The sequence below is a fragment of the Myotis lucifugus genome, unplaced genomic scaffold (assembly GCF_000147115.1).
Source record: "Myotis lucifugus unplaced genomic scaffold, Myoluc2.0 scaffold_105, whole genome shotgun sequence".
Classification (NCBI taxonomy): Eukaryota; Metazoa; Chordata; class Mammalia; order Chiroptera; family Vespertilionidae; genus Myotis; species Myotis lucifugus.
In genome coordinates, this window is record NW_005871153.1 from 2,238,608 (window position 1) to 2,259,343 (window position 20,736).

At 49.2% G+C, this 20,736-nt stretch overlaps 1 protein-coding gene across 1 annotated transcript in view; it reads right to left on the reverse strand.

Moving 5' to 3' along the window:
* Positions 1 to 6,934, reverse strand: part of LOC111826831 (kalirin-like) — a 109,355-nt gene extending 102,421 nt beyond the window's left edge. The window contains 1 exon segment of the mRNA XM_023757347.1: positions 6,850 to 6,934. Coding sequence (XP_023613115.1) covers positions 6,850 to 6,934 — 85 coding nt within the window.
* Positions 6,935 to 20,736: the final 13,802 nt, after the last annotated feature.

Sequence of the window (20,736 nt, forward strand, 5' to 3'; positions counted from 1 at the left end):
GGGGAAAAGGGGGACATCTGTAATACTTTCAACAATAAAGACACATTTTTTAAAAAACCACAACATATCTTCTGGTGAAGATTTTTATAAAAAAGTATTAAAAAAAATAACCTGAAGGAGAACCAGCAAAGCTTTGTACATAAAGGGTGTGCAATAAATCTTGGCTGAAATGAACAGAAAAATGGAGCTAAAGTCAAGGGGTAAGCAAAGAATAACTAATGTCTTTTCATATATTAGTACCTACATGCTCAGGATCTGAACTTCAAAGCTGGGGTAGCTGTTCTCCCATTTTTATACCTCACGTTTCCCCTCAGAGAAGAACAACCTAGGGTGCTTAGGGTTCTTTTGCCAGTATCTTCTTTCAAATGCTCCTTTATGTAACATACAGTGATTATAATACTAGATGTGTTCTGAGGTGTTTTTTCCCAAAATTGGTTTAATCTCTCTATATAAAAGCCTAAGTGACCAAACGACCAAACTACTTGACCAGTCGCTATGACGTGCACTGACCATCAGAGGGCAGATGCTCAATACAGGAGCTGCCCCCTGGTGGTCAGTGCGCTCCCACAGGAGGAGCACCACTCAGCTGACCTACCCATCCTGATGGCCCACTAGGCCAGCAGCAGCCACTCCTTCCCTCAGTAGTCCTGCAGGTCCAATCTCCAGAGAACAGGCCAGGCACCGACGGACCCGCGCTGCTGGCAGGATCCCAACCGCATGGCCAGCCTCATGGAAGTTGGCTCCAGGTACCAAGGCCGCTTCCCCTCCCTAGACTCTCCGCAAGGAAGAAACAATATAAAAGTGGCAGCCAGGTGGCTTCCTACAACTGGCACAAATGTCAGTGGGATCCAGATCCCAGTCCAGCAAGGGCATGCTACCACCACCCGGAGGGCTGATTTCATCCTGGCCCTCTCCCTACCCACCTCGGGGCAGGCGCCAGACACAAGGCTCATGGCTTGTGAGAGTCCCTGTGGCAGCTCGAGCCTCTCCCGATCAGGACTGACTGGGCACGAGCCTGCAGCAGGCACAGGGGAGCCGGGATGAGCAGGAGGAGCGGCAGGCGGCACTGGACTGCCAGTTTCGGCCCAATCCCTGCAGGCCATGCTGAGGGACCCCACCTGTGCATGAATTCGTGCACTGGGCCTCTAGTTTAATATAATAAGAAGAAAATCCCTCTCATACTTCCAGATCATAAGCTTTGCTCCCCACAGTGACACCTCCACAGCATTGAGGCACAGCTGACCACAGTTTGAACAAGAACATTGCTTAGGGAGTGAGATTGACAGTATTACCACCTAGAGGACCCACACAAAGTTAGTACTGGCTTATGTCTAGTATTACAATTACTGTTACCACCAGCAGCAAACCTTTGTAAAACACTTTATATGCCTAGAGCTATACTAAGTCCTTTACATACATTATCTTAACTAATCCTCACCACAGCCCAACAGGGGCAGCACCATGATCATCCCTCACCCATTCTCCCCCAGTACCTAGTGGGGCTGGCAGGCAGTCAGCGCATAAACATCTCCCAAGTGAATTAAAACACTGTGTGTTACATAAAAACCAGCGCCCTTCAAAGATGGAATCACAGGAATGAGTTTCATTGATTCATTTCCACCTGAAAGGGTCCACTTCAAGAAAAGGGACAGGAAAGAAGGGGGGAGGGAACTTCTCAATGAAACTGGGCCAGAGGGGGGAACATAAACAGATATTTATTAACCCCTAGAGTGCCGGGGAGCACGATAGCGTTCCTCCTGTCTTTTGCCAAAAGTGCCGGGAGCGCTATCAAAGCTCCGAAATGGCGTCCAGTTCTAAGTCTGCTTTTGTTAGTGATGATGGTATTGCTAAATATGTCAATGTAGTAAAGGTTTCCTTAAGTTTTTGAATATGTAAGTTCATTTACTTGTGATTCATGATTTTTTTCCTAAACTGCTGTAAAATCAGCAAAAATGCCCTGGCAATTTCAGCATAGCTCCTAGGATATTGTTGGCACTCAAAGGGTTAAGAACATGTGCACGAGCTGCTCTGAAAGAGAGCTCTGCCTTCCATGGTCTTGGGACAGAACAGCCACTCAAAGCAGATCAGGCGGGTCCAGTTCCACTTCGCTCCAGGCACAGCAGTCTCCCCTCCCTGACCCCCAGAACCACAGATCACCCCAAGCCAGCACTCCCACGCTCCAGATGGGGACTGCCTCTGCCCCGCCCACCAGGGGGTCAGCCTGCCTCTGCCCCGCCCACCAGGGGGTCAGCCTTCCTCTGCAGAGTGGGAGGAACGACTTGCCCAGGAGGACCACAGTGAGAGGAGGACAGGATGGGGCACAGGAGCAGGGTCCTCGTTCAGAGCCTGCAGCCAAGAGGCTGGTCTGTTTCCTCCTGGATAAAGGAGAAGACCTGTTACATAATCTCTAAGGTGCCTTCTCACTTTCCACAGTTTAGCTCCTCCTGCCTGAGGAGCCCCAGGCTTCTCCTAGGGCCTTCCTTCAGGAAAAGCCAGGGAATTTGGTCGGAAGGAGAGGGCAGGCCAGGCAGCTTCTCACTCACTGACCAGTAAGCAGCACTTCAGAAGGACAGGGAGTATTTTCCGGGCAGAAGAGAGCAGCATCAAGATTCTCAAGAGGAATATCAGGAACAGAACACCAACAATCCTACTCCAGAGTAAGGTGTGCCTGCAATATCACCCGGGCTCAGCAGGGAATCCTGTGTTCACTTGTGTGTTTTTTTTTACTTTTAAACTCTTTTGCATAAAAACACAGATAGAGTCTGAAATGTTACCCTTTATTCCAGGTTAGGCCTTACCGCCGCAGCACCTGGAACCACTGGGGTGCCATGCCCACAGCATTGTCAGTGATCATGGATCCACAGCTGTGCCAGGGGAGGGACATTCAGCTTCAGTTTCCAGCCTCCACCTCACCCCACACACTCCCATTGCTACGAGGCTCCATTCTGACTGGCAGTCAGTGCTGTTCTCCAGGTAACAACTGATATCCCTGTTACCATCCCCAGTCAGAGAACCAGGTATGCGGAGAGAAGCAGAGGATTTGGGTGGGGGACAGTATGTGTGGTAATTCTCCCCAGATTATATCCCCGGGAGGCAGAAAAAACCAAGAGATATCTTGGAAAAGCATATACGCTAAATGGTCCATCCAATTTTCATCATGGTAAAGGCAGGTCCTGGAAAACGAAGAAACAACAGGGCATCCATGAAGGTCCCAAAGATTGTGTCCCTTGGGTGGTGAATCAAAATAAGTGATAGTGAAGGTCACAAGGGCTCCTCTTTGAGGTTACCCACACCTTTGTGAAGGAACTTGGTGTCATGGTTTCACACATTAAATTCCGTTTATCAAATGAGCTGTATTAATTTATGGGCCAAAGAAGAGACAATCACATCAAGTCATGAGGTTCTTCTCAGTGCTCTGGGAAAAGGTAGGGGGAAAAAAGAAGTTATAGATGAGAATAACTTGGGATGCCCTGGGAACCCCCATAACCCTTATCCACACTTCATGACGTCCGAGACAAGCTGGAATCCAACGGCCTTGTGGTGAGAGAGCCATGAGAATGTGGTTCAGCCTGGGTAAGTCACCACCCTTCCTCTCCTCTGTGATACTCACGTCCTGTCCCTGTCTCAGTGTAAATGGAGACCCATGATGGGCTTGAGATGCAAGGACAATGATACAGCTAAATAAATTCCACACGTACTGCGGAGGAGCAGGGGAGGGGAGGAGCAGGAAAGGTTTCCAAGAAGGGACTTTGGGCCACATACCCAAATTTAATGACAAGCTGACCAGAAAAATTAAAGGTTCTAAAAATGGCTTCCACCTGGTGAGGTCAGAAAAATCTCTAGGCTCCATGACCGAAGAAGTCACAAATTCCAGCCTGCAACACACGACTTAGCAACCTCCAGGTGACGTGAAATCCTTTTTGTTACTCTGAAACAAGTAGCTTTTTAAAATGTTAAGATAACTAAAAGAGAACCCAGAACTGACCCACATCTTCAGCCTTGAAGGAATGTATAAGAAGCCAAAACAATCCTGAAACTTTCCACGGAGTGTGACATCAGTGATTAATCACCCTTCAGACACATGTCTGCCATTCTCTCACATTTGGCTAGTTTTCACTTCCAAAAAGGCAGTTATAAATGTATTTGTTGTCTTTCTTCCTTCTCACCTGATCTCTATTTCCATCCTACTCTTGTTTTGCAGTTTCCTTGCCCTTCAACACCAATTTCAAGGTAGCGAAGAAAGATCACCTTTCATCAAACCCCTGTACCATACTCATACTCAACAGAACCAAAACCTGGAAGAGAAACACAGATAATTGCTTTCCTCACTTTTCTGAATCAGAAGACAAGCTTAACTAACTTCATTCCATATTTTTCTCAGATATAATATTTAAAGGCCACACAAGTACATGACTAAGTCCTTGAGTCTTACCCTCAACTATTAGTGCTAACAATTACAACCACTTAGGATTCACCAGAGAAAGTCCAGGGTTCCTTACTTAGCTGTGAGTCAAAAATAGCCAGAACATTCCATTGCCCCTCCGTTCCTTTCCCTCCGAGTTTAGACGAAGGTGTCCTTCAATCCTGCGGGACTGGGAGCCAGTTAGTGAAGGCCCCTTGAGTTGGGAACCACTGTGGTGGGTTCTGGCCCATCAGCTTCATAGAGCGGCTCCTGGAGGAGCAGGAAAGATCCCAAATAACCAGCTGCTTTTATTTAAAAGCGGAAGCTGCCTTCCAACTGTATGAAGTTTGAACAACCAGAGAAACGGGTTTAACTGAAGAGGGAGGCAGACCTCCTGGCTGAGATGCCCTCCACTCTCTTCAGCCTCTCAGCCTCTTCCCTGAGCCCTTCTCTGGGATGCAACTGGGTCAACTTTTCTCAGGACAGTCTTGGGGCTCTGAGCAATGCACTCAAGCTCAGCACAAGGCCTTATCGTTTCAATCTGCTTCTGAATAGATGTCTGTAGGCTGGGTGGAGACAGAGCTGCTTTTTAGGTGAGGGCAGACTGAGGGAGCCCCAGGGGAGTCCCAACCCCTCAGATACCATCGCCCTGCCCAGCCCAGGCCAGCGGGTGGCTTCTGAAGGGTGGCTAATCACCTCCCCCACCATCTTCCTCAGATTTGAGCCCCAGTTCTCTCTCTTCACATGTGTCAGGTCTAAGGAAGAGAAAGGAGTAGAGAGGGAGGTGACAAGGCACCCACCTCTGTTACCCTCCTTGCCTTTAAAAGCTGCTTTCAGGGCTCGGGCCTTTGGCTGAGGGTCAATGGTCTCTTCCAGCTCTGCCACCGATTTCCGATTCCCTAGTCCTGCCGGCAGGAGGCAGCCCAGAGTCTCTCTAAGCAGGCTCCCCGCCCCTCCTTGGCGCAGACAGAGGGATAGCCAGGGCAACTCACAAACAAAGCAGAGGCTGGAGAGACCCCCAGAGAATTACTCAGTAGGGAAGCTGAGCTGCCACACATCTGGAAAAGCGCCCAAGTCTCGGAATTCTGCCTTTGGACAGGAAACGGACTCCCAAGAAACCCTGCTTGGGAACCCTTCGCCATGAAAGCAGAGCAAACCCACCCACTCAGACTCCCTCCGGCTACTTCCTGCGTCCTTGCACCTTTAACACCCTCTTCCTTTAGTTCCCAGCCTTGGTTTCACAAGTCTCTGAACCAGGCTTGGATTCTTGTGAGGGTCCTGGCCCTTTGTGATTGCTTCTCCATCTGCATTCTGGCTTTGAGAGCTGGCTGTCATATCTTTCCTGGCAGTTCTAACGCAACGCAGACTGAGAGAATCTAACGCTGTGATTCTGAACATTTTTTATTTAATTTGTTTTTGTAGCTTATGTCTGTCTGCTCAGGATGAGGCATATGCACAGAAGACGGTGAAGGGTTATTTGGAAAGTGTATTCATTTATCTCAGAGAGTACGTTCCGTTTGGACTTTGTTAGACAGAATGAGGACAGGCACTGGGGCCCTGTAAGTGGGGGTGGAGGTGACAGGTCCAATAGATGACACTTAAAAGGGGCAAATGTCAGGTGAGAGGCCATACTCTCACTTCCAACCACACAGAAGCAGAGTCTCTCCCCTCACCCGCCAAGCTGAGGTGACAGGACGGCTTGAGGGACATCTCCCAAGGGTCTAGGAAAATCGGGCTTCTTTTTCAAGAGGGGCTACAAAATTGATCACTTTCCCTCTGTCCTACATCCCGCCGTCTGGTTTTGCAGGCTGATTTGGGGGGAATTCGTTGCTTCCTGCAAGTCTCCTCTACAACATTAAAATTAGCAGAGAAATTAAATACAGTCATACTTGGGCACCTAGAGAGTTCTTGGTTAATTCATGAGATGCAAACCTACTTAGGCCTGCGAAAGCCCAGGCAGAGAAAGGCTGCTCCAGTCCCCAAAGAAAACTGTCACTTGGCAAAAATAGTTGCTCGTGTGGAGACAAGTGTCAAACACATTCCGATAGCTAAGAGTCACCAGTTAATCCGGCAGCTGAGACCCATATGTAAATGAGAGCGGGGAAGTGCGACTCCGCCGCCACCCCGGACACTCGCGCGGCTCCCAGGGCGCTCTCCCCATCCCCCGCACCCGCACCCCACCCCCCGCGGGCTGGCGGTGGACATCCAAAGTCGCTAATGAGTAACAGTTTGCAAACTGCAGCTCCGCAACCAAGTCAGAACCTCGCCGAGAGACTGCGGGCGCCAGCCGCGCGCGTTCTGCCAGGGAAACTGAAATAAACGCGGTTCAGAGCACTCTCTCCCCTTGCCACCTCCCCACTACCCACCCCGTCTCCTCCACCGCTCCCTCGCGCTCAGCCCTCCCAGTCTTTGGCTAAGAGCAGATGCCAATGCCGACAGCCACTCACCTCCGCACGGGAAGCAGCAGCAGCACTTAGCAAAGAGCCACCTCAAAGAGGGACCGCGGGTGTAAGCCCGGTCCGAGCCCTTCATGCTGCCGCCCTGCGCTCCAGCATGGCCCGGGCGCCAGCGGCCAGCAGCGGTGGGAGCGCAGCGGGCAGGAAACTTCAGCGCGCCGCCGGCCCGGGAGCCAGCTCCCTCCTTCACGCCCTCCCTCTCCAGGCGACGCGGCCGTCCGCGGACTTTCTGGGAGCCTGAGCCACCTTGGGGAGTAGGGGAGGGGCCGTCGGGGGAGGGGCCCGGCGGGGAGGGAGGGCCTAAGGGGGCGGAGTTCCAAAGTCCAGCTGTTTGCTGGAGTCCGAGCCAGCGGGGTGGCCCAGAGCCTTACGCAATACGCAAGGACAATGCCGCCCGTGGCTGCAGGCACAGGGCGCGCGTAGGGAGCAGGATCTGTTGGACACACAGCCCCTGGCACAAAACTGGTGCGTCTCCTGTGCTGCTTCCTCTCTTCAAAGGCCACCACGGTCAGCTTTAGCGTAAAACACACAACCAGGTGACGCCAAAGACGTGGGACAGGAGCAGATTTAGGATCAAGACTCAAGAATGCTTTTTTTTTCTCCAACAGGTTCACCCTCACCTTCCCCTCAGCCTTCAATGATGGACAACCTCCTCTGCATTGAAAACACCCTCCTATCCCTTTTCTTTCCCTCCTTTTTTAAAAAAATGTTTTTATTGATTTAAGAGAGATGAAGGGAGAGGGTCAGAGAGACAGAAACATCAATGATGAGAGAGAATCATGGATTGGCTGTCCCCCTGCACACCCCCCACCGGGTTTCCAGCCCCCAATCCGGGCATGCGCCCTGACAGAGAATCCAACTCCAACCTCCACATTCATGGGTCATGCTCAACCAATGAGCCATACGAACCCGGCTTTCCCCCTCCTTTTAATATTTCATGCTAATACTGCTAACAGTGCCTCACTTTTTTAAAAAAAGTATATTTTATTGATTTTTTACAGAGAGGAAGGGAGAGGGATAGAGAGTCAGAAACATCGATGAGAGAGAAACATCAACCAGCTGCCTCGTCACACCCCCCACTGGGGATGTGCCTGCAACCAAGGTACATGCCCTTGACTGGAATCGAACCTGGGACCTTTCAGTCTGCAGGCCGACGCTCTATCCACTGAGCCAAACCGGCTACGGCACCTCACTCTTTTATTGGCTCCGGGCTGTAATGATGTTGTGCGAACGCACTCTGGATTTGGAATCATAAAACCAAAGTTCAAACCTGTTTTGCCACCGACTAGCTGTTTGATCTTAGGCAAGTCACTTCACTCTTTTGACCTTCAATCTAATCATTTAAAAATATTGCTAATAGAATTTTAAAAGACACATCCAAGGAAATACTGTTAGAGAGATGTTGAATAGTTCCAGTTAGTGAAGCCTGCAGAGAAATCCTGAGCATCTTATGGTGGAAGACTTCCATCCACCCCCTGCTCCCAACCACACCCAGTGGAGCTGCCATTCCTTTATTCTGTTCCATTGATTTCTTCTTTAAATCTTTTTCATATTTCAAGGCCAAGCCCATATTCCCCCTCCTCCCATGGACCACATCAACTGAACCTACCCAGGAATCACTGTGTTATCACTCTTGGGCATCTCTCCCATTCCTTTGTGTCCAGATTTAGGAAAAAGGGATTGCTAGGAACATACAACACTCATAGAGTACAGAGGGCTCATTCATCAGAAAACAGGGAAGTTTGCTCTAGCCAGTGTGGCTCAGTTGGTTGGAGTGCCATTCTATACACCAAAAGGCAGCAGGTTTGATTCTGGGTCAGGGCAAATACCCAGGTTGTGGGTTTGATCCCCAGTTGGGGCACATATGGGGCACGTACATACAGGAGGCAACCGATGGATGTTTCTTTCTCTAAAAAAAGAAAAATCAATAAAAAAACCAACACAAACAAACAGGAAAGTGAGAGGAAGAAAAAACAGAAGCTTGATCACTGAGGAGAGCAATTCCCACCTGAAAGAAAGGCAGCCAAGGGGCAAGACTTGTAGGGATTACCAAGGCATGGGCTTTCTTTCTCAGTTTTAACTTGTGCTTATCTATATATAGAAAAGCCTAAGTGACTGGTCGACCACACGACAAGTTGACCAGTCGCTATGATCCGCACTGATCACCAGGAGGCAGACTCTCAACACAGGAGCTGCCCCCTGGTGGTCAGTGCATTCCCACAGCAAGAGTGCCACTCAGCTGACCGACCTGTCTAGGAGGCCCACCAGCCTGGTGGCAGCCACTCACTCCTTCAGTAGTCCTGCAGGTCCAATCTCCAGAGAATGGGCCAGGCACCGACAAACCGGCGCTGCTAGCACGATCCCAACAGCACCACTAGCCTCCTGGAAGTTGGCCTCGGGCACCACTGCCACTTCCCTTCCCTAGACACTCCACAAGGAAGAAACAATATAAAAGTGGCAGCCAGGTAGCTCCTGACAACCAGTGTGAATGTCAGCGGGACAGATCCGGATTCTGGGCTGGCAAGGGCATCCCACCACCTGCCCGAAGGGCCAATCACATCCCAGCCCCTTCCCCCACCCTCCTTGGGACAGGCGCCAGATGCAGGGACTCCTGGGACTGACTGGGCTCGAGCCTGAGGCAGGCACAGCGGGGCCAGGATGAGTGGGAGCAGCAGGCAGGAGCTGCAGGCGGCTTTGGACAGGTTTCAGCCCGATCCCCACAGGCCACCCCAAGGCACTCCACCTGTGCATGATTTCATGCACCTGGCCTCTAGTTTATCTATATGTTGCAGCATCTGCCTCACAGTTGGAACATGTAGATGCTCAGTAAATGATAGTAGACAATTTAATGAGTAACAATCACTATCATGTATTGAGCATTTATTTGTGCCAAGCAGTTCCTAATTGCTTTCTATTAATTCATTTGTCTATCCAGTGGTCGGCAAACTCATTAGTCAACATAGCCCAATATCAACAGTACAATGACTGAAATTTATTTTGAGAGCCAAATTTTTTAAACTTTAACTATATAGGTAGGTACATTGTTATTAACTTAATTAGGGTACTCCTAAGGCTTAGGAAGAGCCACACTCAAGGGGCCAAAGAGCCCCATGTGGCTCGCGAGCCACAGTTTGCCGACCACCGGTATACGAAAAACCTTATAAGGTAGGGACCTCTTTTACATCCGAGAAAATGGAATGAATGAACTATGATGAGATTTTGATGGTTTATCTCTAAAAAGTTCTACCTCATAGGAAAAACAAAATCTAAAGTCAAAATCTAACTTCTAGTTCTACCCCTGCCATCCCCCAAGGCCCCACTGGCAAGAATTACATAAGAACCTCATTGCTGAGCAGGAGGTGCTCCACATACCAAACAGAGAGATGAAAGTTCAAATTGCTTATGCAACCTGCATCCTGATTCGATTCCCTGATCGTCCTATTGGCCCTTCTCATCTTGCCAGCTTGAGTTACTGCAGGATCATAGTTATCCTGGGTTTCAGTTCTGACCCACGGCAACCAGTACTATTGTCTAGTTCTCTCTTCCATATCACCAAAGACAACACCCATTTTGCTGTTCTTTGTAAGCCCAGAACAGAAAATGGCCAGCACCTTCAGTCCTTCTAAAAGTGAATTTTAGCCTTAGCCGGTGTGGCTCAGTGGATAGAGCGTCAGCCTGTGGACTGAAGAGTCCTGGGTTCCATTCCAGTCAAGGGGGCGTACCTCGGTTGCAGGCTCCCGGCCCTGGTTGGGGGCATGCAGAAGGCAACCAATCAGTCTGCCTCTCTCACAAAGGTGTTTCTCTCTGTCTCTTCCTCTCCCTTCCACTCTGTCTAAAAGTCAATGGAAAAAATAACCTCGGGTGAGGACTAAAAAATAAGTAAATAAATGAAAATAAATAAAAGTGAAGTTTATTTGCTTGTGATCCACTGCATGGGGGCTATGATACACAAATGGATAGATATTTGGTCTGCCCACCCAACCCATCTCTTTGGATACTATGTGCCCGGCTCTGTTCTAGGCAGTGGGTATACACTGGTAAACAAAAACACTCCCAGCCCGTGCAGAGCTGGCCACTAGGACAGACTCTCCATGAACATGAAGGAAAGGGGAATCGACATCAGATATCTGGCCAAGTTTTGAGTTGGGGGATTTAAGAAAATAAATCCTGTCACCTGCCTGCATCTAGATGTTTTAAGGTGATGTCCTCGGGACAATTTGGAGGGGATAGTAGGTCAATGGTCTTTAAACATGGTGCTCATTAAAATCACCAAGGAAGCTTTTAAAAACACTAGGTATTAGTAGTTGTTTTTAAGCTGTCCAGATGATTCCAAGGTGGAACCAAGATTAGGAACCACTGATGACGGTTTGTGATCTGTGCTCACTTCTTTTTATGATAGCACCTTGCTTTTTCTTTAAGGAACCAACCCCCTCCATTCTCTGTTTCTCCCTCTCCCTCCATCATGTTTTTGGGCATGGCTGACATCCACCCATCCCCCACCCCCTACTCTCCAAGGATGGCCCCTGACCTGCACTTGGCCAGTCAGTCACAGGGATTGTTTCAGATTTAGAACATGATCCAATTTCAGCCAATGAGCAAACACCATGTGACCTTAGCAAGAACTACTAGGAAAGCAGCTTCCTACAAGATTTCTAAGTTGGCACAACGTTAGACTAAAGCAGCTGGAGGCCATGTTGCCATAACCACATAGAAAGAAGCTGCCTGAGAATAAGGCCAACATAGAGGAAAAAGATGAGAGAGAGGGAAGAGGAGAGAGAGGAAGGGAGGGGAGAAGAGGTTTGGCAATATCATCTGAATAACTAGATATACTTTTTCCCCCCAAGCATTATTAATCCCTGGACTTTATTTAAGCCCCCTAATAAACTCCTTTTTTTTTTTTTTTGCAAAAGACAGTTGAATGTCTATAATTTCAGGGTTTTCAAACACCTAGTCACCCACTTCCCAAATTCAGGCTAAGAACCCTGGAGCTATAGCAATATCTTTAGAGTGTTCTTAACTTCTAAACAGATGGCTGAATCTTATTCTCATCTTCAGCAGAAATTGTCTTTAGTGATGCCTCATTTTATATGAATTAGGTGTTCTGCCTACCTATGTGTCCATTTCATGTCTCATTTCCATTCCCCACAATAGTGAACCCCAAAGAGTTCTGATGGTCCCAGCCTGCAGACATACTGGGTCAGGTCTACCACATGCTGAGCCTGATACTGGGGACTAATAGGACAGGTTCCCCCCCCCCCCCCCCCGCTCTTTCCTCCCACTAACTAGTCACAGGCTTCACTAATGCTGGACCATGACCTCAAAACCAGAAGGATTATTCCCTTCAGATTTATAGGAACAGAGTTTTTCAAATCACACTTCCCCAGATTTCTTAGTGAGAACTCAGCCCAGAGACAAAAGGCATAGAACTGTGCTAGACCCTCCCGTGAGGACCTTCTTACTGTGACGTGTACAGTGCACACCTTCTGCAGAGCATGCTCGGACAGGCTCAGAGAGGGCTGCGGACTACATCCTGGCGAGCAGGGAGGAGAGGCCCTGTTTTCCTCATCCAGCCACCCTGACCCATCACTGACCTGCCTCATCCCCTCCCAGAGAATCTCACTTCCAGCACCCACTCCCAGATTCAGATCAGGTTCATATCTACAGTTGTATAAAGCTCTGCAAATGATTTCAATATGAAGTCCGGGTTAAGAACCACTGGCCTTGGGGCTTAGGCCCTGCGTGGTTCATGGGGAGTTTGGGCAGCACCTGGACTCAAATGCTTTCACTTTCTCAAATTCTCACAACTGGTCCCTGGATGCATCTCCCGCCACCTGTTATGCTTTTCATTTGCCACCTGCACGTTCCTTAATCCTCATCTTCCCTGTGCGGATTCTGACCTCTGAACTGCCTGACTGCTGATGCCAGGTGCTTCACAATTTCCCCCAGAGTACCCTGTGCTGGCCTCTATTTATCGCTTTGCTTAACCTCTGAGATTCTTGCCAAGTACTGACCATGTATTCAACAAATGGTTAGTTCTGAACATCTAGTCACTAAGCTAAGGGGGTATATGGAAATTAATATAGGAAATGTATATGAGAAATATAAAGGGAATAAGACACGTTCCCTGAACAAAGACAAAAAACAGGGTAAGTTCTAGGAGAAGCAGTTGGTTCAAATTTTTTTGTGGCGGTAAAAGGAAACTGGAGACAGACCAGGACTGGACATAGGTAGAGGGTCTGTCTTTATGTGAAAAGGAGGAACTGAGATAATCATCAGTGACCAGAAACACTGAAGATCAGAGAAAGGACGTGCAATATTGAATTGCTGCCATCCACCTGGTGATAGCTCCCCAACTCCAAAGCCTAAGCCATCACTTGCTCATCCTCTATGTGTAAATGGGTTCTTCTGGGCGTGCCCTGGGCCACCTGTCCACCTCTTTCTGGCTGCCTCACTTATCCTCAAGAAAGTTAAGCTCTAGCTCATTCTATCAGTCACCCTCTTTTCACTGATCACCTTCTGGTCTGACCAGGCCCTGGGTTAGGAGTTCAGACAGTCCTGACGGAGACTGTGGGACTTCACAGGAGACCCTGGTGTCTCCTCAGAACAGCTCACATCTGTGTTCTGTGCGGACAAGGAGGTAGGGCCGCAGGCGGGTTCCTGGAGATCTGCGCTGAGCAGCCCTGTGCTCAGGAGGAGGCAGGCGATTTATCAAAGTGAAAGATGACTGCAGCTGGAGTTGCTAAAAACAAACACTCCAGGTTTTATCCACTTCCAAAGACGTTTACCTCTAAGTAGGTCAAAGTGTTCCCAAAGTAGGGCAGAAGGAAGTGCCAGCCTATCACTTTGAGCCTCAGTTTGGGAAGGCTTGCCATTGCCAAGTGTCCACCATACAGGATGGTGTTTCAATTCTGACTGTCACTGCCACCTTCCCTCCTGTGGGCAGAGGAGGAGCCGCAGCAGCATATAGATTCACAGGGCGCCATGGAGAGGTTTCTGATATGTGAAATCAAAGTGTATTTTGCCTTGATGCAACTCAGGTCAGTTTATTGAAGATTTCAATAATAGGAGGGATGTTGGAGGTACTGCCCATTCTTATATTTCTGACTTTTCAACAATTCCAAATATATGAGAGGTGCTGAGCCTGTGTCCCCAGAGAAGAGTTCTCAGAAAATAGGATTTCAAAGACTCTCTCAGTCAGAACTCCTAGCATCAGATCATTATTTCCTGTTCCCATCATCAGGCTCCTGCTAAAGCTTCTTTAGTTCTTAGGTGATGGAGAATGCACTGAGCCTGGTCCTTCACACATGGACTCCTCAGGGGTCCCTTCCTTCCTTTTTCCCTTCCCTTCCCTTCCCTTCCCTTCCCTTCCCTTCCCTTCCCTTCCCTTCCCTTCCCTTCCCTTCCCTTCCCTTCCCCTCCCTTTCCTTCCCTTCCCTCCCTCCCTTCCTTTCTGGATTTACTGAGAACTTCTTATATGCCAGCCACTGTTCTAGATGCTAGGGATAGAGCAATGAACAAAACAGACAAAATTCGTGCACGTATAGGGGGAATTTGGAGGGTGGAATAGACAAGGAATAGACAATAAGCATGAACAAATATGTCAGGTAATGAATAATGCAACGAGGAAGAGTAAAACAGGGAAAGGCCTATACAGTGTGATGGGAGAGGGTAGGGGTGAGGGAAGGCCTCTCTAATCAGGTGCGATTCGAGCAGAGATGAGAAGGAAGGGTGGCAGCAGCCACCAGGTGTCTGAGGATGTGGAGTGCCCAGGCAGAGGGAACCGAGGTGCAGATGCTGGTGGGAGTGTACATGGGTCTACTGGGAACAGCTCAGCCAGGTGGGCTGGTCAGGAGAGGGGTAGGGTGTAGAAGGAAGAATATGCCCCCTAAGATGTTCACGTCCTAATCCCAGAATCTGTAACTGTGTTACCTTCCTTGGCAAAAGGGACTTTTCTATGTGACTGCATTAAGGCTTCGAGATGGGGAGGTTATTCTGTGCTAACCAGGTGAGCACAATGCAGTCATGAGACTCCTTGCAAGCAAAGCACCCTTCCCATTGGTCAGAGGGAGACGTGACTCTGGGACAAGGATGAGAGCGAGGCCACGAGGCCACATGTCTGGCTTTGAAGACGGAGGAAGGGACCACCCGCCAGGGAATGCAGGCAGCCTATAGGAGATGGGCAAGGCAAGAAAACAGCTTCTCCAGTAGGAACACCGCCCTGCTGACACCGGGAATTTAGCCTGATGACGCCTCCTTGGATTTCTAACCCACAGAACTTGCGGACGAATCAACATGCTGTTTGAAGCCACCAGGTTGTGGTAACTTGTTACAGCAGCAAAAGGAGACTAAGACATACGAGATGAAGTCAGAGAACAGGCTCGGGGGCGGGTCCCGTGGGAGCCCCCCTGCAGACACAGAAAGGACGTGGTTCTTACTCAAGTGAGACAGGAGCCCTGGGGATGGTTTGCACTGAGCAGGACCTTCATCCCAGGCCCCTTCCCTGCACCGGAGCCAGCAAGTACACTGAGTACAAAGCATGGACACTGTACCTCCTGGGGCCCACAGGGCCTTGTGGAAAGTGAGGCAAGCGGGCATGATGTCAGAATCCACATCCCTGGCTGGGGCTGGGGGCCAAGGGTGGGAAAACTAGGCAGCCCAGCCATATCCCAAGGGGAGGGACAAAGAACGGGGTGGGCTGTTCAGTGAGCAGCTGGGGTTCAGGGAGCTGGTATTAAACAAGGCAAGCTTGTAAGCCGAAAGACCCCATACAGGTGGCAGGGCGTGGTGTGGGTACAAGAAGCAGTTTCAGTCCTACACAGGTCCTGGAGGAGGGGGCCTGATCTCAAGGCTCACGTGACCCAGGGAAGGCAGTGAGGGGTGGAGCATCACGATGCCTCTGCTGACAGCTGCTCACCCCGTGGCCTTTAAGACCCACTCACCTGTGACCCACTGAGCACACAGAGAGGCACAGCCCCAGCAGTCAGACCACCGCCTTCCTTCTCTGCTTCCCAAGCCACACGTGGTGCCTGTCCCTTCTGGTCCCTTTGTTCTTTTGAGGGGAAAGGGGTTTTAGCTTAGTGCGCACTAACAAAGAGAAAATCCTATGGACTTCTCTTGGGGAACATTTTGTTTGCTGGGGTGATTTCCTCTCCATCATCAGCCTCTTCTCAGAAAACAAAACCAGTGGCAGCCCTTCCGGTCTGGACTCAAATCTGAGACCCTCAACTTAGCTCTGAGCTCCATCAGCTGGCTCACGAGGCTCCAAGGAACCAGGACAGTGAAGCCCCACCCTCCCTCCCATCTGCACGTAGATCGCACAGGTTTACAGCGCACCAGGAGGCAGGGGAATATGGGCCTTGGGATGAGCTAAGTCGCAGCAGGTGCTACAAGGGAGAAAGGCAGGAGGCCCAGGAGGTCAGTTCTGTCCCTGACAGCACATGCCCTCCTGCCTGGGCACTGCTGGGAGGGGCCACCACGGGGTGCATTTAGAGGAGGAGGTGGTCTGGCCTGACAACTTCCTATTTGCAGCTTCAATGCCAAGCTCTTCAATGTCCTAAATAATAGCAGACGGAAGGTAGTCAGCCACAAGCAAGACAACTCACCCAGGACAAAGTAGGCCTGGCGCACCCTTCTAACCATTCTTGCTGATCCCTTAGTCTTAAAAAAGGGGGAGGTGGAGAGGGAACGGAGTGTGGACTGGAGGGCACCTATACCTCCTTCTTCCTGCAACTGCATCCTGGGAGGGCTCCCAGACTGTTGTTCAGTAACCACTGAGCCATTTCTGACTCATCCTGACATAGACAGGTACGTGGAAGAAATTCAGTTAAAAATGAAGTAGGGAAGGTTTCTCTACAAAACTCCGCTCTGTCTTTGTCTTGTTTGAATTGAAGACTGACATGCTCCTAGCCACCCCAACACTCAGAGGCTCACATAGTCCCCCATCACATAGGTCAGCCCATCACTCTGGTGTGGTCCAAAGGTTACCTTCAATGACCTGCCTGAAGTACTACTGAAAGAGAAAAGGTCATTGGGAGATGCCAGAGGTGAAATATATCAGGTATGATCTCGACCCTCTGCATGGAAGGCAAAAGAAAGAAGAGAAGAATAGACCATTTTATTCTACATAGAGCGCAATGGACCTGCTGTTGGGAGGCTGGAGACAGGGTCCAGGATAGGCCAGGAAAAGAAACTGAGGGAAGGGGGAGGGCGCAGACTAGACACAATGTCAGGGCCTTTGCAAACCATGTGGATGAAACTAGAAACAGAACCTGATCCTTTGAACAGCCCTGGAGAGGATTCAGGCTGGGAACACCCTACACTCAGCCCTGAAAAGGTGTCAGAACTGGGACAAAGGGCAGGCAGGGCAATGCACATTCACAGACTGCCTCTGGTGCGCCCAGGCTGGGGAGTCGAAGTCCAGGGAAGTAACCATGATGGCCTATTTTATAGATTTTTAGTGTGGTGCTCAAGGTCATCAGCTGGTCAGTGCTGAGCCAGGACTCAGACTCAGGTCTTCCACCCAAGACTCTCAGTTGCTCCATGCCTCTCATCATCTCACCTATGGCCAACTTCTTCCCATCGTCAAGCCTTGAGCAGCCAGGCCACTTTTGTTTTATTCTACATATTAGCCTGTGCATGAAACAACCAGACCAACGCCACAGTTCAAGACAGTTTTACCTCACATCGCCCCCTGTGAGCCTCCCAGCTACTCTGTGAGACAGGCCTTTTTATCAGCTTCTCATTGCAGAGGCGCAGAAACGAAGATTATGTACCCGCCACTCCTTCCACACTGTGTCCTCTTCCAGGCCCATCTGACTCCCTGAGAGCCAAACCCACCCTGTTTTCTCAAAGATTTGCAAGTGCCCCTCTAAGTAAAATATAGGTCGATTGTAACACACAAGGTTAAACTACTTAGAGATTGCTGATATTCAACCATTTTTTTACTATAAAAATGGCAATTTCATGTGATTCAACCTAATAAATTGGATCTCAAATGAAGATATTTATGCTGGGCTTGAATGAATTAAACACAGGATACTTAGGTTAATCACTTGAGGTTACCAAGGTTACTTACCTGATGTGTAGAGAAAAAAGCAGACATTTTTAGAGGTGAAAGGGATCCCAGAGGTAATTCAGGGAGAGATGGAGGAAAGGTAATAAAAATGCTATTTTAGAACAAGTCACAATATGAGTGACAGTAGAGAATGACCAGGAAAAAAGACAAGCCCGTAGAGAGGCTCAGAATGGAAAGCAGTGGTCTAGGTCCCAGGCCCCGAGAGAAGGGGACAGGATCAGAGGTTTGTGAGGGAGACCAGGGCCCCTGAAGTGCAGAGGAAGCCACAGGGCTGGAGTTCCTAAGACCAGGGAGGTTACGAGGACTATAAAATGGCACACAGATAACAACTTTACATAGTTAGGATTACTAAATTTAATCCAAAATGTGTTGTTCTGCTCTAACGATGTAATAAAAGAATTTATGGAGAACTTGCTAGACTCTTACTACGTCATATCTTAGGAAAGACGTGTCCAACATTTTTATGCAAATGAAATCCCTTTGTCCTAAAGATAGAAGGAGATGGAGAATGAGAATTAAGATTGGGTTTTTACACAACGAGAACTGGGACTGGTGGGTTAGGGGGGAGCCATGGTAGGAAGTATATGGATTTCAGCACTAAATAAGAGGCATTTTCTAACCATCAGAATGGCACTAACATGCAACAGGCGTCCTCGGGAAGTAACAGTTCCAGTCCCTGGGAGTGCTCGGTAACATTCCATTCGGCTGAGCACCTGTCAGTAACATTTGAGGAGGCGGTCCCTATCTTAGGGGCCAGAGTGAACCAGAAGACCTAAGATGCTTTCAATTCTAAAGATTCCAAGAGCCATGAAAGCCAACGTTCCCACGTGAAATGAAATCTAACCAAGGACCCCTGTGGTTCAATTATAAAAAGAGAAGGTTGACTTCTAATGTTTTAAAATCTCCACCTGTTTCAAGAAATCTCAGCACTCAAGTTAATTACATTTCTTATTCAAACGCAGAATCTTATTCAAATTCAGTTATCCTTACCCAGCAGTACTGTGAATCTTAACAACAACCTTACCACTATTTCCATTGCCAACATGCTATACTCAGCTATGTTATTCTTTCCCCCCTCTTTTTATGTTATTAAACGTAATGGGGTGACATTGGTTAATAACAGCAATGTTATTCTTAAATGAAATTGTGTGGGCTAGTGTGGAGACCTATTTCCATCCTCACTCTTCACACTCCCAGGTGCAATTTTGTTCTATGAGGAAGTGGGTTCTGAATTTCAAAGTGGCTGCTTCACAGCTGGTCTGTTGCAGATGTGGGGCTGCACAAATGGAATGGAACATGGATCAGGCAGCTGTAGTTTGTAACGAGTCACTTCAACTCCGAAAGGAAATGTTTGGGCAAAATCCATCCTGCAATTAGTGTTCAGCTTCCTGCAGTAAAGCCCTGTGCTAGGCATAATGGAGTAAACTCAGAACCTGAGAATAGTTGCTCTTAGTGCAGATTATACTGAAGAGTGTGTGTGTGTGTGTGTGTGTGTGTGTGTGTGTGTGTGTGTGAGAGAGAGAGAGAGAGAGAGAGAGAGAGAGAGAGAGACTAACTGGGACTTTTTGGTGGACTCTCCGGCGTCTGTAGGCAGGAGGAGCCTGTAAGTGTCTGGATTTGATAGCAGAGGGGACAGGGAAGGCACATTTTGGCTCCTGGCAGCAGAGAATCCAGGGAATTCCCATCCTGCAGAAAATCTGGTGGACAGGCTGGCGCAGCTCCAGGGGCTGGCTGGCCCCTATCAGAGCTGGCCCCAGTTCAGCCTGCTGTCCAAGTGCTGCTCAAGTTGTCCTGCTCCAGTGGAGACACTGGGATCTTTCTAGTGAGCAAAGCTCCCACAGGACAAAACCTGTCTGGTTGTTGCTACTGCCCCTCGGGAAGGGAGCACAGGAGGCCAGAGGTGGGAGGGAGAGTGGGAGGGCGCTCTGAGTCCGTGCCCAGTTAGCCTGGCTAAACACAGGGAGCCTAGTCAGATGGGAAGGACCTATCTCAAATGCCTTCCGTTGTAGAGCACAGGGTTCAAATCTGGGTTCACCAGTTTTAAGTTATGTGACTTTGGGCAAGTTACCTTACCTTCCTAAGACTCAGTTTCCTTGTCTGCAAAATGAGGAAAATATTATTGGTGTTAGTATTAAAGCAATAACCTAGAACCTGGCCCTTAGTAAGCTCAATAAATGTCAGTGTTTTTTATGAGTTGACTACAAACTTAACATAAGTCAGTAGCATCCCAGAGTTGCTCAGCATCTTCAGCTGTTGGTGGTATATGCTCGAGAGGCCAAGTTTTCTCCACTGTTCTACACCTTCACTGCCTGGTTAGCTGTTCCCGAGGCCAGCTAGGTGACAGCGGCAGAAATCACCAGGAGACCCCATGGAAGAGAACTCCCCAGGAACAAGCCAGGGCCGCCACAGCCACGGCCCCTCTCCTCCAGGGAATCTGCTTCCGGAGTTTGCCTGGCCCTGGTTTAGGTTTGTAAGCAAAGAGGCATTTCCTTATAGTTTCTCCAGGCACTCAGCTGGGGCCAGGGACAGCTGCACAGGGACGCAAAGGAACACAGGTGTCCTGCAGAGTTGGGTGAAGAAGAACCTAGACCAGTGGTTGGCAAATTGCGGCTCGGCAAACCGCGGCTTGCGAGCCTCATGCGGCTCTTTGGCCCCTTCAGTGTGGCTCTTCCACAAAATACCAGCTCTTCCACAAAATACCGACTTCTGCGCATGGGCCACGAAGTTTCAATTGCACTGTACGTGCGCACCTGCACGTGGTATTTTGTGGAAGAGCCACACTGAAGGGGCCAAAGAGCCACATG